Source organism: Erinaceus europaeus, chromosome 6 (assembly GCF_950295315.1).
Source record: "Erinaceus europaeus chromosome 6, mEriEur2.1, whole genome shotgun sequence".
NCBI lineage: Eukaryota > Metazoa > Chordata > Mammalia > Eulipotyphla > Erinaceidae > Erinaceus > Erinaceus europaeus.
Window position 1 is genome coordinate 35,527,624 of NC_080167.1, and position 14,930 is coordinate 35,542,553.

Here is a 14,930-nt window from a genome sequence, read left to right on the forward strand (position 1 = left end):
CTGTCTAAAGTTCTTCACTAGTTGCAGGCTGCATCTTAACCCTATCTACTTACATTCAAATGTACATGGCTGTTGGAGGGGTGGTTGAGGAGACATACCAAGTACTATACAATTCGATGAAATGTTAACTACATGGATAATGTCCCTGTCGATAAGGTGACAAACTTGAGCATGGGTTACTTAAAAATAAATCCAGGCAAAGTCATCACTGTCATTCTCATTTAAATTAGTTATCTAGTCATGTGAATACACACTCCTCCTTGTATTCTTATCTTTCCCACAATTTTTAGGCTTAAAATCAGATGGAAAATCAACTTGCAGTTTTTCATTAAATGAGATGCCATGTAAAGTGTCTAGTAGGTCCTTAAATAGTTCCCATTCCTTTCCTTGAAGTAGTATATACATGGCTGTATCATCTATCAAATGGTCATTTTAAGTACAGCTTTAAAAAATCTACTTTACTGCCCTCACTGAAGAGCAGCAATGGTAGGGCCTGTCCTGCTCTCCAAAGAAGGTTGGGTTAGTTTACTCTGTCACTTGAGGAAGACTGGTCCTGAAATGAGTGCAGCCTAGAATGTTCTTAGCTTGTGACTATGAACTGTGAGCTCAGATTTACAGGGACTCAGAGGTTACACAGTCTCCTGTGCTAATGGCTATGGACCCTAGGTCAGATAGATGAGGTAAACAGTGGTATTTACATACTTTCCTCATGTTTGGGAGCTACTCTGCCCTAATCCAGCTTTCTAACCCTATTCTCAACTCTGACACCATCTTCCCAGACAATATCTTTAGTCCACCTGCATGTTAGCTATCAGGCTCAGGCAAAATTTACTAAAGTTGGGAGTCTGGTGGTAGCGCAACAGGCTAAGCGCACGTGGCGCAAAGCTTAAGGATCCTGGTTCGAGCCTCCATCTCCCACCTGCAGGGGAGTCGCTTCATAGGCGGTGAAGCAGTCTGCAGGTGTCTATCTTTCTCTCCCCCTCCTCTTTCATTTCTCTCTGTCTTATCCAACAACGACAATAACTACAACAACAAAAACAACAAGGACAACAAAAAGGAAATAAATAAATAAAAATTACTAAAGTCATGGGCGCTTTGTAACATACCTAAAATAGACTTCTTAGCTTCCTCCCACCTGAAGAACCCTAATTTCATCTACTCTATTCTTACCTTTGCTTACTGTTTATTAAACAATTTGTCCTACTTTCTATCTTATAGCCTTCCAGAAACCATCCTGACTTCCCTGGGAAGACAACCTCACCAATTTGTCCATAATTCTCGCCTTTCCAGAGTCCTACCCCACTACGAAAAGACAAAAACAGGCTGGGGGTGTGGATCGACCTGCCAACAGCCATGTCCAGTGGAGAAGCAATCACAGAAGCCAGTCTTACCACCTTCTGTATGCCATAAGAATGTTTGGTCCATATTCCCAGAGGGATAGAGAATAGGGAAATTTCCAATGGAGGGGATGGAACATGGGACTCTAGTGGTGGGAACTGAATGGAATTATACTCCTGTAATTCTACAATCTTGTTAATCATTATCAAATCACCAATAAAAAAATTTAAAAATCTAGTTTACACATTAGCCATCATTATAAAGAATATTCACTTAGACTCATGGACATATAAATCACAATTGAAAATAAACCAAAGTAGTTTCAAAGCTCATATAATTTTAATTTATAAATCATAAATATTCAATCTTAGAAACAGACTAACATAAATACATTTAAATTAAAAGCTGAGTTCTTATTCAAGGCATTCAAGAGGTAAATGACACTGAATAAGGTTCATTGCTGCAGACTTGGCTCAATTTTTTTTGGAGGTGTGGGTGGTTGCAGATATCAGATAACCAGAAAGACAGATATCACTAGAAAGTGATTTTTCTTTAACATCAACTGGAACTCCACGGTGTTCCAGGAATCTTTTCTCATTATTTACTTTCTCTTTTGAAATATCTTTAAAATATTTTATTTTTAATATATTGGAATAGAGAGAGAAACTGAGATGGAAGGAAAAAATAGGGAGAAAGGGAGATACCTGCAGCTCTGCTTCACCACTCGTGAGGCTTTCTCCCTGAAGGTGGGGACCAGGGATTTGCCCCAGGTCCCTTGAGCAATGTAACATATGTGTCAATTACTCTCTTTTCATACACTTCCTCACCAAAAACCAGTATAAATCTATACTGGTCTCCCTTATACTCAGGCAGCTGGCAATGCTTCTAACCCCAGCAGGTTAGTTATTTGAGATTCCTTAACTTACCAAATCTAGCAGTCATTTTTCCATGCTATTGATCTATGTCCCCTCACAACTGCTATACACACCTTCTCCTTTGAAACTCCCTTTCTCTTAGTCATCCTCATCCTGTAAAACTGTGTTCTGGGTCACCTTCTTCCATTCTGTCTGTTTCTCATTCTTCACATTCCCCACATCATCACATTACTTGCACAAGACTTATAATCTCTAGTTGGATCACCTTCCTGAGCTCAAGTCTAAGATAATTCTGTTGCAGACATATAAAATTCAATGTGCCCTAATTTATCTATCTTTCAATCCCCCACACCACCGTAAGCCAGAGCTAAGCAGTGCTCTGGTGTTCCTCCCCCTTTCAAAAGTAAAATAAAATAAAATCCTAAAAAAAAAAAAAAAAAAAATTCTTTCTGCTTCTAGTTTTTCTTAACCAGCTTAATGGCACCAACCATCCACCACTCAAGCAAACACAAAAACCCCCAAACAACCTAGTCATCCTCTTAAGATTCTTCTCTTTTCCTCCCTTTTAAAATTTTATTTATCTATTTAATCTTGACAAAAATCAAGAGGGGAGAGGCAGATGAAGAGGGAGAGAGGAAGAGACACCTGCAGTACTGCTTCACTGCTAGTGAAGATTCTCCCTGCAGGTGGAGGAGTCCCAGAGCTTGAATCTGGGTCCTTGTGCATAATAACATATGTGCTCAACTGAGTGTGCCACTCACTACCTGGCCCCTCTCTAGTGTTTTCTTTCTTTCTTTCTTTTTAGGATTTTAAAAATTATTTATTTATTTATTTCCTTTTTGTTGCCCTTGTTTTTATTGTTGTTGTAGCTGTTGTTGTTATTGATGTTGTCATTGTTGGATAGGACAGAGAGAAATGGAAAGAGAAGGGGAAGACAGAGAGGGGGAGAGAAAGATAGACACCTGCAGACCTGCTTCACCGCTTGTGAAGCAACCCCCCCACCCCCACAGGTGGAGAGCTGGGGGTTCAAACCGGGATCTTCAGGCTGGTCCTTGCGCTTTGTGCTATGTGCGCTTAACTGCCCGACTCTCTCTATAGTGATTTCTAAGTCTTGCTAGTACATATTCTTTAAATCTTAACTTGAAAAAAATGAGAAAAAGAAATTTGCTTCAGTAGAGAAACTAATTACATTTCTGTAAAAGATCCAACTATATAAGCTCCAACCCAAGGCTATATTGCAATAAGAAGATTGAAAAGAAAAAAAAAAGGTTAAAAAAAAAAAAAAAAACCTGGGCAATAACTAAAATTTTGCTTATACCTTAACTTACATATAGATCTATACTTAATATATGGCAATGTGCTATTTCCTTAGATAATATTAATTACATTTTTAAAATCAGTACCTCTATGAACATTTAAACCACTCTCAATAACCAAATCCTGTTTCATCATTTTTTTCCCTAAGCAAATCAGCTATGACTATGTTTGGAAATCTCAGCCAAGCCATTAAAATTTATTCAGGTGAAGAACTTTTTCCCTCATTCCTTACGGTACTGATTGATTGTATACATCAAATATTCAAAACTGGCACCTGATGTTGCTTCAGTTCAGTATATATTTCCCGAATAGCATACTATTATTTGAGGATATGATCCTCTCCACCCATCACTGGGGCTTCACTGCACTGGGTCAGCCTTTTCTTTTTATTTTATTTTTTCCTCCAGGGTTATTGCTGGGCTCAGTGCCTGCACCATGAATCCACCGGTCCTGGAGGCCATTTTTCCCCCTTTTGTTGCCCTTGTTGTAGCCTCGTTGTGGTTACTATTATTGCCATTGTTGATGTTGTACGTTGTTGGATAGGACAGAGAGAAATGGAGAGAGGAGGGGAAGACAGAGAGGGGAGAGAAAGATAGACAACTGCAGACCTGCTTCACAGCCTGTGAAGCGACTCCCCTGCAGGTGGGGAGCTGGGGGCTCCAACGGGATCCTTACGTGGGTCCTTGAGCTTTGTACCACATATGCTTAACCCACTGCGCCACCGCCCAACCCCCCCCCCCAGCCTTTTCATATAAAGACACACACTACAATATGGAAGCTTCTCCCAATACACCCCCATGTGCTATACTGGAGACTCCACCTTGGTCACATGCATAGTAAAACTGACTAGCCTCAGCAACTTACTCTTTGAAACTGAAGAAACTTGAATAATAGGTGGTTATATTCTCTTGTTTCAGGAAGCCTTTTCTTCTATGTATATATTTGAAAATATACAGTATATATTTGAAAATAATTTTTAAGAGGGAGGGTTTCTTGGAGTTCTCTAAAAGTTCCTTTTTGTAATAAAAAAAAATTGTAATTTTTAACCTCAGTCATGCTCAGCTCTGGCTCTTGGTGGTGCTGGGGATGAAATCTAAAACTTCAGAGCCTTAGGCATGAATGTTTTGTATAACTAGTATGCTATCTCCTGGGCCCTCAGGGTTTCTACATACCTAAACTAGGATTAAAAAGTCTGTGTCTTCCAAATACCTTTTTTTAAAAACGATATAAAGCAACCAGTAGAAAGGTTTTTCCTAATTTCAAAAAAACTGCAGACATAATCTTATCAAAAAGTCAATTGGTTACAGTCCTTCCCTATCCTAAAGAATCCTATTGCTTTGGCCAGTGTAAGAGATTAAAAAAAGTCAATCTCTACTGTGCCATTTTAAAATTACTCTGATCCTCTTTTGCTTACCACTTGACTTTTCACCTCAGGGGCTCTAGTCAAAGCTTCTTCCCTAACTAGAGCTTCTCCCCCAAACTGGATTTCAAACCTAGTTTAGTCTTACTCATGATTCACAGTTCAATTTAGCCATCTCTTCTTCCCCAAGGCTTCCTTGAATATGACACTCAACAGTCCTAGAATCAAGGAACAAATCTGTATCACAGTAACTAACATAATACTACTCCATCCTACGCTATCACCACTAGTGTGCAACACTTGCTGAACTCAAACCACTGACAATGTACAACTTTAAGTTCTTCACATAAACTGCCTCCTTTATATGTCTCACAACTGTTATCAGTCAGGCAACATCTTTTAGATGGGAAAGCTCAGGTTTAACAAAATGAGACAATGTGTCCTAGATACTAGGGTACAAACTCAGGCCAACTAGCTGTAGGGCCCTGCTGCTCAAAGGGCTATCAGATCAGGAACTTCATGGTGAGGACTGTGAAGGTTTGCTAGAATGCTGGTTGAGAGAATGAACAGTCATGATTGAAGTTGTCCCACAAATGGAGGCTAGAACCGTGACCACTAGTACTGTTAACTGACTACAGCTGATTTAAGAAAAGATTGTTGGGGCCAGGCTGTAGTGCACCAAGTTAAGCGCACACAGTACAAAGTGCAAGGACCTGTGCAAGGGTCCTGTGTCCAGCCGCCCATTCCCCACCTGCAGGGGTGGTCACTTTACAAGCGATGAAGCAGGTCTGCAGGTGTCTTTCTCTCTCTCCCTATCTTCTCTTCCTCTCTCAATTTCTCTCTGCCCTATCCAACAAAATGTGTAAGGAGAGAGAGCGAGAGAGAGAGAGTGAGAGTCTAGGCCATCCTTCTAGCTAGAAGGGATTCAACAAAAACAAGACCCACTCACTCTTTCTCCATGTCCTTCATACATGCCATGAAGGACGTAAGTGTACAGAACACCTCCTTCTACACTCAAAAGCAGTTACTAAGCAGTTAAATGAGACATTTACTAGGTTTACTGTGACAGAAACACACATGAATATCCTATTTAAAGGCAGAAAGAACACACTCATTCCAAACTATACTAATTTGATTTGTTGTTAATAACGAAGAAAAATGCCCAAGTGAAGATAGTTTATTATCCTTTGGTTTCCCATTTTAACAATGGTTTCTCAAAGTTTTATAATCAACAAAAAAAATCAGGTAGTGAACTTCATGCTTAATACATGTTCAGGCCTACATGACTCCTAAAACACTTATTTTTTCTTCAAAAAGGAAACGTCAGCAGCCAATAATCTTCAGTTATAGGGCTCTTTATGTTGGACATTTTCACATAGCTTTTAAATCTTTACTTTTAAGTTATAAGTCACTATCCCATTTTACAAAAGAGGAAACCAATCAATGTTCACAGAGGTTACATAGAGAGTTACCAGGTTTCAACCTTGGGTCCATCACCAAACTTTATCCACTATACTGAGCTTATCCGAGCCTTAAGATTTGACACAACTCCCACCTTCAAGTAGGGCTGTGACCAAAGCTTGGCATCAGCCACCGCCCGCTTCTAGCCTCCTACCAGCTTTCAGAAGACTACCTTCACATTCCTCCTGATGCATCACCCAGTTGCTTGTTGGTGGGAGGTGCAATTCTAAGACTTGAACCTGCAAGGTCAGAGTTTGGGTAATTTTAAGACGCCGCAAGGGAATGGCAGACTTACCTTTTGATCCTAGAACCACGAGATCCGCATTACAACGACACTTTCACAACTGATGTGAGAACTGTATGAAGCTGTCGTCTAATCCACTTCCGCTTACTCTAAAATGACACCACTATTTCTAACCATCAACTCACCTCTAACCATCAACGCACCAACGCCTTACCTAATACATTTTCAAAAGCCCTGGGGCTTCGCGAGCCAGCTCGCAGGTCGGTATCCTCTGGCAATAACTAGTCTAACTCTACAGCTCCAGTGTCACATGCAAGAGGCCGATTTCACACCCTTCCACCCACAATCACGATGTGCGAAGTTTAATCTTGAGTTCGACCAAAAGACATTTCCTTTCTCCTTAAATCAGACAGAGTTGGGTCTGTGCTCCATCCCGGCTGTCCGGCGCTCAGGATCCCTTCTCCGCGGGGGCCCGGCTGTACCCAACCCTGCGCGAGAAAGCAGAGCTCTCCAGGTGCAGCCGCCCACTGCAGGCCACGCCGCCCGCAGCCTCCCGGGACTCGGAGGCCGCGAACCGAGGCGCGGCCGTGGCGCCCGCGCACCGCAGCCCCGCCCCCACCGCCCCGCCGGCGGGAGCTGCGGGCGCGCGCCCCATCTAGGCCTCGCCGCGCGCCGCCGTGATGCCGCCCGTGCTCTTATCCTCCGCGCTCACGCGCGCGCGCGCGCGCTTGGCTCACGACCCTCTTCCCCCTCTTCCTCGCCCACGCCCCGAACTCACTGAACATCCCCGGAGGCTCCGGTTCCTATCGCCGCCACCGCCTCCAGGATTGGGTTGCTTCTGTCTCCGTCCTCTCAGCTGCAGGCTCTCCCTCCGACAGCCGGCTCAGCTGGGCCCCCGTGCCCAGCGCCCTGCCGCCTCCGCGGCGGCTCTGGGCGGCCGCTCCATGACTGACTGACACGGAGCGGGCCGCGGGCTGGGCCGCTTGGGCCTCAACGCGCAACCGTCTCCACCAATGGGCGAGGCTCCTCGGCGTTCTGCTGGAAATGCCTGGCTTGCGTGCTGTCCCGCCCCGCCGCGCGGCCAGCGTCGGGCGGAAGCAGCGCTGGGGCTTGGCTCACGTGGTGAAACTGCAGTCCCTGGCCTAGTTGTCTTGCTCCGGCTACCGGGGTCGCGGCGTCTGTCTGGAGGTGAGCACTTAAACCTGCGCGAGCCTTCCTTTTCCTCTTGCCGCTCTGGACGCGTGGCGGGATTTGACGCTAGGTCCTCATTGGGGGACGGCGTATAGGTGAGTTCTTACCAGCAGCCCAGCCTTAAACCTGGGAATGACCTTCCGTCCTGCACTGTCCCCCTCCACAGCCAGCGGGAGCTGCCTGCGGCCCCCATGTGGATTTCCTGTTTTACCGCTCCTGATCTCTCTCTGTAGGAACTTGCTACCTGGTTTCATTCTGCTACGTGCAGTTCAGATCGAATTCTACCTTCGCCCAAGTTCTACTAGGGCTTTGGTATCCGCATTGAACTCCGCGGACTTACTTGTGGGGGCCTGTAGAAGTCATCTGGGGCGGAACGTTGACAGCCCGGGTTATATGCCGCATCTTTGTAGCCTATTTTGTAAACATTTGTTACATACTTTGTATCTGTCGCCATGCCACGCATATTGAATTTATAAATCAAGTACACCGTAGAATGGTTTCAAGCACTTTAGTAAGCTAGGAAAAATGACAGGTACCCTGTCTGTCACCCTTTTTACTTGGAAAAGTAAAATAACCTACTATGAGTGGTAGAATTGCTAAGGCCTGGCAGAAATTCTTTCTTTGAACAGTTTACAGGAACTTAACTTTTCCAGTGAGAATAATGTCCGAACTGGTAATTCACAAGTAATTGAACACTTTGAATTCCTATACACTCACACCTGGGGATTTGATATTTGATTACAGCAGTAGTCCTTGTCATAAGGATTTCAATCCATCTTTGGCTTTGATATTGTCTAAATTTGCCCCAGAAAGTTCATGGATTCAATCATCTTATGTATAGATTGTGCTTTATTTCATCAATATCTCAGGGAATGTACTTTCAGTAGATATTGATATTCATAATGTTCATTTTCAAGTACCTTTGACATTACTATAATATTTTTCCACTGCTTCACATTGTAGGTAACGTGTAACAATGGCTGCTATTTATTCTGGCATTTCCTTTAAACTTAAAAGCAAGAAAACTTCCTGGGAAGATAAACTTAAACTGGCTCACTTTGCTTGGATTTCTCACCAGTGTTTTCTTCCAAATAAAGAACAAGTAAGTTGAATGTGAAACTTACATTCTTATTTTTGTGAGGGAGAGACTGCTTATCTCTGGCATATAGTTGTGTCAGCGATCAAACCTGGGACTTCAGGCATGTGTGTTGAGCTATGTGCCTGACTCAGAAACATACATTTTTGCAACACAAAGTAATTATCACTTTTGTAAATTACACAATAACATTTAATTAACACTTAAAAGATTGCATGTGAGATAAACCAGTCTCTTCCCCCCCCACCCCCCAGCACACTGCTCCTCTCTGGTTTATCATGGGATAGGGGTTAAACCTGGGACTTTGGAGCCTAAGGCTTGAGAGTCTTTTTGCATAACCATATGCTATCTCTCCCACCCCTAAACCAGGTATATCATAAACGTGTTTTTGTTACAAAACCTCAGCATTTTTTAATAGTGTAAATAACTATTTTATTTCAAATCAAGTATATTGTTCGTAAATAAAAAGTCATGCTCCATAAGCTATTACTTTTTTTTTTTCCAGAGTTGTTACACTATTTCCAGTTCTGGTTTATGGTGGTGGTGGGGATTGAACCTAGGACTTTGGAGCCTCAGGCATGAGAGTCTCTTTGCATAACCATTAGGATATCTACCCCCACCCTACTTTTTTCTCTTAGAAAGATAGAAACCGAGAAGACAAAGGGATAGAGAGAGACACCTAAGCACTGCCTCACCATTTGTGAACCTTCTCTTTTGTAGGTGGGGACCATAAACTATTGCTTATTTATTTGTGTTTTATTAAACATCTTTAGAATTTTCAAAGATTGTAAAGTAGAGAAGCTTTAGTATGTATATTAAGTCATTCTAGAAATGTTATGAACCAAGAAAGACACTGATCTTTCTTTTTTAAAATTTTATTTACTGGATAGAGATAGAAATCCAGAGGGAAGGGGAGATAGAGAGGGAGTGAGAGACATCTGCAGTTCTGCTTTACCACTTGTGAAGCTTTTCCCCAGCAGGTAGCGGCCAGGGACTTGAACCTGGGTCCTTAAAGATTGTAAAATATGTACTCAACCAGATAATATTACTCAAGCTTATTTGGCAAGCAACAACAAAACTGTTAGTGCAGTAGAGATTTAAGGATGATGAGCTCATGGACTTGGATTAATATATACCCCAAATACTAGTATTAAAGAAGATAACACAAAATTTGTCAATGTTTGATCACATATGTTAAGTGATGATAAAGCACAGGATATATAGTTCTATAATATCAAGTAATTTCTAAGCCAGGTTGCACCTGAGAAATTACTTGGCAGCTTAGACTGGCAAATGTGATACAGGATTTGACCAAAGGAAAGTCATAGCAGGCAATTGAATCAGTGTCTCCAATATCCTTATCCTTAGAATTTTCCCCCTTTTAGCATCTGCCACTATTCATATGCTAATGATGGTTCTGTCATTGTGAACGGAGGCCTCACCACCTTAATGTTTATGAGTAAGAGTACATGTCACAGTAATGCAAATTATAAGATGTCTAACCTTTTCTTTTTTCTTTAAGTTTATGTATAAAATAAGACATATAGGATAAGAGAGGTACAATTCCACACAATTCCCACCACCAGAACTCCATATCCCATTTCTTCCCCTGATAGCTTTCCTATTCTTTAACCCTCTGGGAGCATGGACCCAGGATCATTATGGGGATTCAGAAGATGGAAGGTCTGGCTTCTGTAATTGCTTCCCTGATGAACATGGGTGTTGGTAGGTCGATCCATACTCCCAGCCTGCCTCTCTCTTTCCCTAGTGGGGCAGGGATCTGGGGAGGTGGGGCTCCAGGACACATTGGTGGGGTCGTCTGCCTTGGGAAGTCCAGTTGGCATCAAGGTAGCATCTGGAACCTGGTGGCTGAAAAAGAGTTATGATATAAAGCAGAGCAAATTGTTAACTAATCATGAACCTAAAGGCAAGAATATTATAGATGGAGATTTGGGGTTTTCATTTTGGAAAAAGCTAGTAGGTATATTCCAAGGGACCCATGACCCAACTAATTTTTGCCTGCACCTGACATCCAATATGCAGGTGACCTAAGCTATTGTCTGGGAGGATGGTGTCACAGTTGGAAAAAGGACCAAAAAGCTGGATCAGGGAAGAGAGTAGCTTCCAAATATGGGAAAAGTATATAAATATTGTTAACTGCGAACCCCATCTACCTTATTTGGGGCGCATATTCAACACAGGAGCCTATGTAATCTCTCTGTTCCTGTAGCTTGATCTCATATTCCATGGTCACAGCTAGGAACATTCCAGACTGTGCCAATTTCAGGACCCATCATCCTCAGGTGATAGGCAGAGTATATTATCCAACCTCCCTTTGGAGAATGGAACATTCCTTACCATTGTTGATTCACCAACCTTTTTTTTTATAAAGCACTTGGTCATTATTTCCCAGAAGACAGTTACTCACTTTGTGATCATTCTGAGCAATTGTTTTGCTTTTAACTTTTTAAATTTTAGTGTAATTTCAGAGAAGTTAGAAGACACTTAGAATTTTACTTGAAACTCTTTTAGTTAGTACTGGGTAAAGACAAAATTAGTTTGTAGTCCGGAGGTGGCGCAGTGGATAAAGCATTGGACCCTCAAGCATGAGGTTCTGAGTTCTATACTCAGCAGCATATGTACCAAAGTGATGTCTAGTTCATTCTCTTTCTCATTAATAAAATTTTAAAAAGTTTTTCATCAACTATTTTTAAAATAAAAAACATTTTAAGATACCACAGCAGATAACAAAGCTAACAAAGATAAGCTTTAAAGTAGAGATTTTTACTCTCTGCAGTTGGGTTTGATTATGCATGCAGTGTTTCTGTATCTTTCTCAGTATCTTTTGTAATTTTTTATTAGTGATTCAATATTGATTTACAAATTATAAGACAATGGGTATAATTCCACACCTCTTCCACCAGCAAAGTCCCCCTTTCTCCCCAAGTGTCTTTTCTGGTAAGGAGATGCATTTATTTCCATAGTATTTTTCTTTCAAAATTAGGTATTACTTGATTGGGCAAGACAGTCATTGGTTGCATTTTATAAGAAAAAACTTGAACTGAAGGAAGACATTGTTGAAAAACTTTGGATTTATATAGATAACATTCTCCATAGCAGAAAACTGCAGAATCTCCTCAAGAGTGGAAAGACAATTGACCTTCAGATTTCCTTAGCCAAGGTAATTGATAGTTTCTTGTGTTGTATGATATGTATGACATGCATCTCTACTGACTTTTTTAATCCTGGAGGCTTATTTATTGTAGGGTTACTTATGAAGATGCAGAATCATGGTAAAAGTGGAAGGGAATAATAGTACTAATACAACTGTAATTATTTGTTTATTTTTACCAGAGCACTACTCAGCTTTGGTTTATGGTGGTGCTGGGGATTAAACCTGGGAGATTGAAGTCTCAGGCATGAAGGTCTTTTGTATAACTGTTATGCTATTCTCCCCAGTTAAAATTATAATAATTTATATTTATTGAGTGCATGCTAAATGCTCAGAACAGTTCTTATATAATATTCAAGAGAAAAATCAAACTAATATCATTATTATTCTTTTTACTAGAGCACTGCTCAGCTCTGACTTATGGTGGTACAGAGTTAGGGACCTCTTTCTTTTTTTTATTTATTAACACAAGAGTGAGAGAAGCAGGGAGGGCCAGAGCAAAACTGTGGCAGATGTGATGCTAGGATCACATGCTTTCAAGTTACATTAAAACAATTTTATTTTATATAATAATCTTATTATAGTACTATGGGGGGTATATTTTGATATCACACCCACTATTAAAGTTTTGTGCCTACCTGCACAACCATCCTCCCAAAAGCACTATAGTTCTCATGAAATCTTAGAGACAGTTTGCATTTAGGCTACCTTTTTTAATTTTGTGCAAGTTTTATAGTTCTCTGTATTCCATATGTGAGCAAAAGCACCCAGTAGTTGTCATTCATTTTTTTTTTTTTGCTTACTTTAGTAAGCAAGATCCATCCATTTTGTCACGAAGGACACAGTATCATCTTTTTTTAAATTGGAGAGTAGTGTTCCATTGAACATATATCCCATTACATTTTTACTCATTATCTGTCAGTGTTAGCGTAGTTTTATTATTTAAATAATTTATTTTCTCTCTCTGTCTTTTTTTTTTTTTTTGCCTCCAGAGTTATCACTGGGCTTGGTGCCTGCTCCTGGCAGTCATTTTTCAATTTTGTATTGACAAGGATAGAGAGAAATTGAGACAGCAGAGGGAGATAGGGAGAGAGACAGAGACACCTGCAGATCTGCTTCGCTGCTTGTGAAGCGACCCCACTGTAGGTGGGGAGCCAGGGGCTATAACTGGGATTCTTGTGCAAGTCCTTGTGCTTTGTATTGTGTACATTTAATCTGGTATGCTATACTGCCTGACCTCCTTTTAGAGTGATTTTATAAACCAAGCTGATTTTTTTTTTTTTTGCCTCCAGGGTTATTGCCAGGGCTTGGTGCCTGCACCATGAATCCACTGCTCCTGGAGTCCTGGAGACCATTTTTTCCCCCTTTTGTTGCCATTGTGTTTATTGTTGTTGCTGTCGTTGGATAGGACAGAGAAATCGAGAGAGTAGGGGAGACACAAGAGGAGAGAAAGATAGACACCTGCTTCATCACTTGTGAAGTGACTCCCCTGCAGGTGGGGAGCCAGGGGCTCAAACTGGGATCCTTATACCCGTCCTTGTACTTTGAGCCACGTGCGCTTAACCCTCTGCACTACCATCCGACTCCCCCAAGCTGATTTTTTTTTTAACTCTCCTCTTCACTTTTTTTTTTGAATATTTTATTTATTTATTAATGAGAAAGATAGGAAGAGAGAAAGAACCAGACATCACTCTGGCACATGTGCTGCCGGGGATCGAACTCAAGACCTCCTGCTTGAGAGTCCAAAGCTTTTTCACTGCGCCACCTCCCGGGCCACCCAAGCTGATTTTTTAATTGAAAGGGGTAGCTAGTAAATTATGCTACTTTTTTTTTTTTTTGGTTCCTTTACCTTTCTGTTTCCTTGGAACAAGATCAAAGACTAAAAATCCTGATCAGGATTTCTTCAAAGCTCAAAGTTTGTTCCCCATCATTGCTGGGGCTTTACCACTCTGGGACCATTTTTTCAGATAGTGAAAAACAGGAAGAGATGAAATGATATCTAGTCCCCCCCACCCCCGTGTGTTGGGAGCTAACTCTTATTTGGGTTGTGCATGTGGCAAAGCAAGTACCCTCCCAAGTGAAGTATCCACTGGCTAGTTTTTTTTTTTTCTTAATATTTTTATGTATTTATTTTGGATACAGTGAGAGAGAAATTGAAAGGGCAGAGGGAGATGGAGAAGGAGCATCTGAGAGGCACCTGCAGCACTTCCTCAGTTTGTGAAGCTGCCCTTCTTCAGGAAGGGTATAAGGGCTTGAACCCAGCTCCTTGCACACTGTAAGATGTATGTTCAGCTGGATATGCCACCACCCAGCTCCCATCGTAAAGGTTTTTGAGTCAAATGATCTTGAAATTTCAGATGAGAAGTATGAACTGTATTGTCAAAATTGAGTGTTTTAAAATATTGGAGTAGCTTGCATAGCATGCCAGGCTGAAAGTAACACCCAGTCCCAGCACTGAGATTTGAACCTAGATCTGCCTGATTGCAAAGTCTACTTTTTACCCACCTATCACCTTGCCTCCAGCAATGTATAGACAGAAAGAAAAGAGTAGTAGCGACTAGTAAGAATAGAAATTGTTAAGATGTTTGATATATATAGGATTTAGTAATTTTGGAAATTATGCCCTAAGTTACTTATCACTTTAAAATAATACTGTTGATTATAGGTCCAAAAAGGATGACAGAGGACCTAGTGGGGATTGTATTGTTATATGGGAAACTGAGAAGTGTTATACATGTATAAACTGTTGTATTTATTGTCAAATGTAAACCGTTAATCCCCCGATAAAGAAATAAAAAATACTGTCAAAGTGGGTTACTTAGCACATCTGTAAATTTGAATAAGTCATTTTAATTTCTTTGTGTGATTCATAGCTA

At 41.2% G+C, this 14,930-nt stretch overlaps 2 protein-coding genes across 6 annotated transcripts in view; one reads left to right on the plus strand and one right to left on the minus strand.

The window, feature by feature from the left end:
• Positions 1-7,563, minus strand: part of TAF5L (TATA-box binding protein associated factor 5 like) — a 33,678-nt gene extending 26,115 nt beyond the window's left edge. Inside the window, exon 1 of one of the 3 annotated variants that reach the window (XM_007538916.3) lies at positions 7,374-7,563. The gene's annotated coding sequence lies outside the window, so the exon portion shown is untranslated. Of the gene's footprint in view, positions 1-6,646; positions 6,784-6,809; positions 7,204-7,373 lie in introns of those variants that run through there. The other 2 variants (XM_060192025.1, XM_016195144.2) reach the window with 2 other exon arrangements.
• Positions 7,564-7,664: 101 nt separating this feature from the next.
• The window catches only part of URB2 (URB2 ribosome biogenesis homolog), a 44,808-nt gene continuing 37,542 nt past the window's right edge, over positions 7,665-14,930 (plus strand). For 2 of the 3 annotated variants that reach the window (XM_060192021.1, XM_060192024.1), the window contains exons 1-3: positions 7,716-7,881; positions 8,750-8,888; positions 11,887-12,063. In XM_060192021.1, coding sequence (XP_060048004.1) covers positions 8,763-8,888; positions 11,887-12,063 — 303 coding nt within the window. In that variant the 5' untranslated portion in view covers positions 7,716-7,881; positions 8,750-8,762. Of the gene's footprint in view, positions 7,882-8,749; positions 8,889-11,886; positions 12,064-14,930 lie in introns of all 3 variants that reach the window. The other variant, XM_060192022.1, reaches the window with a different exon arrangement.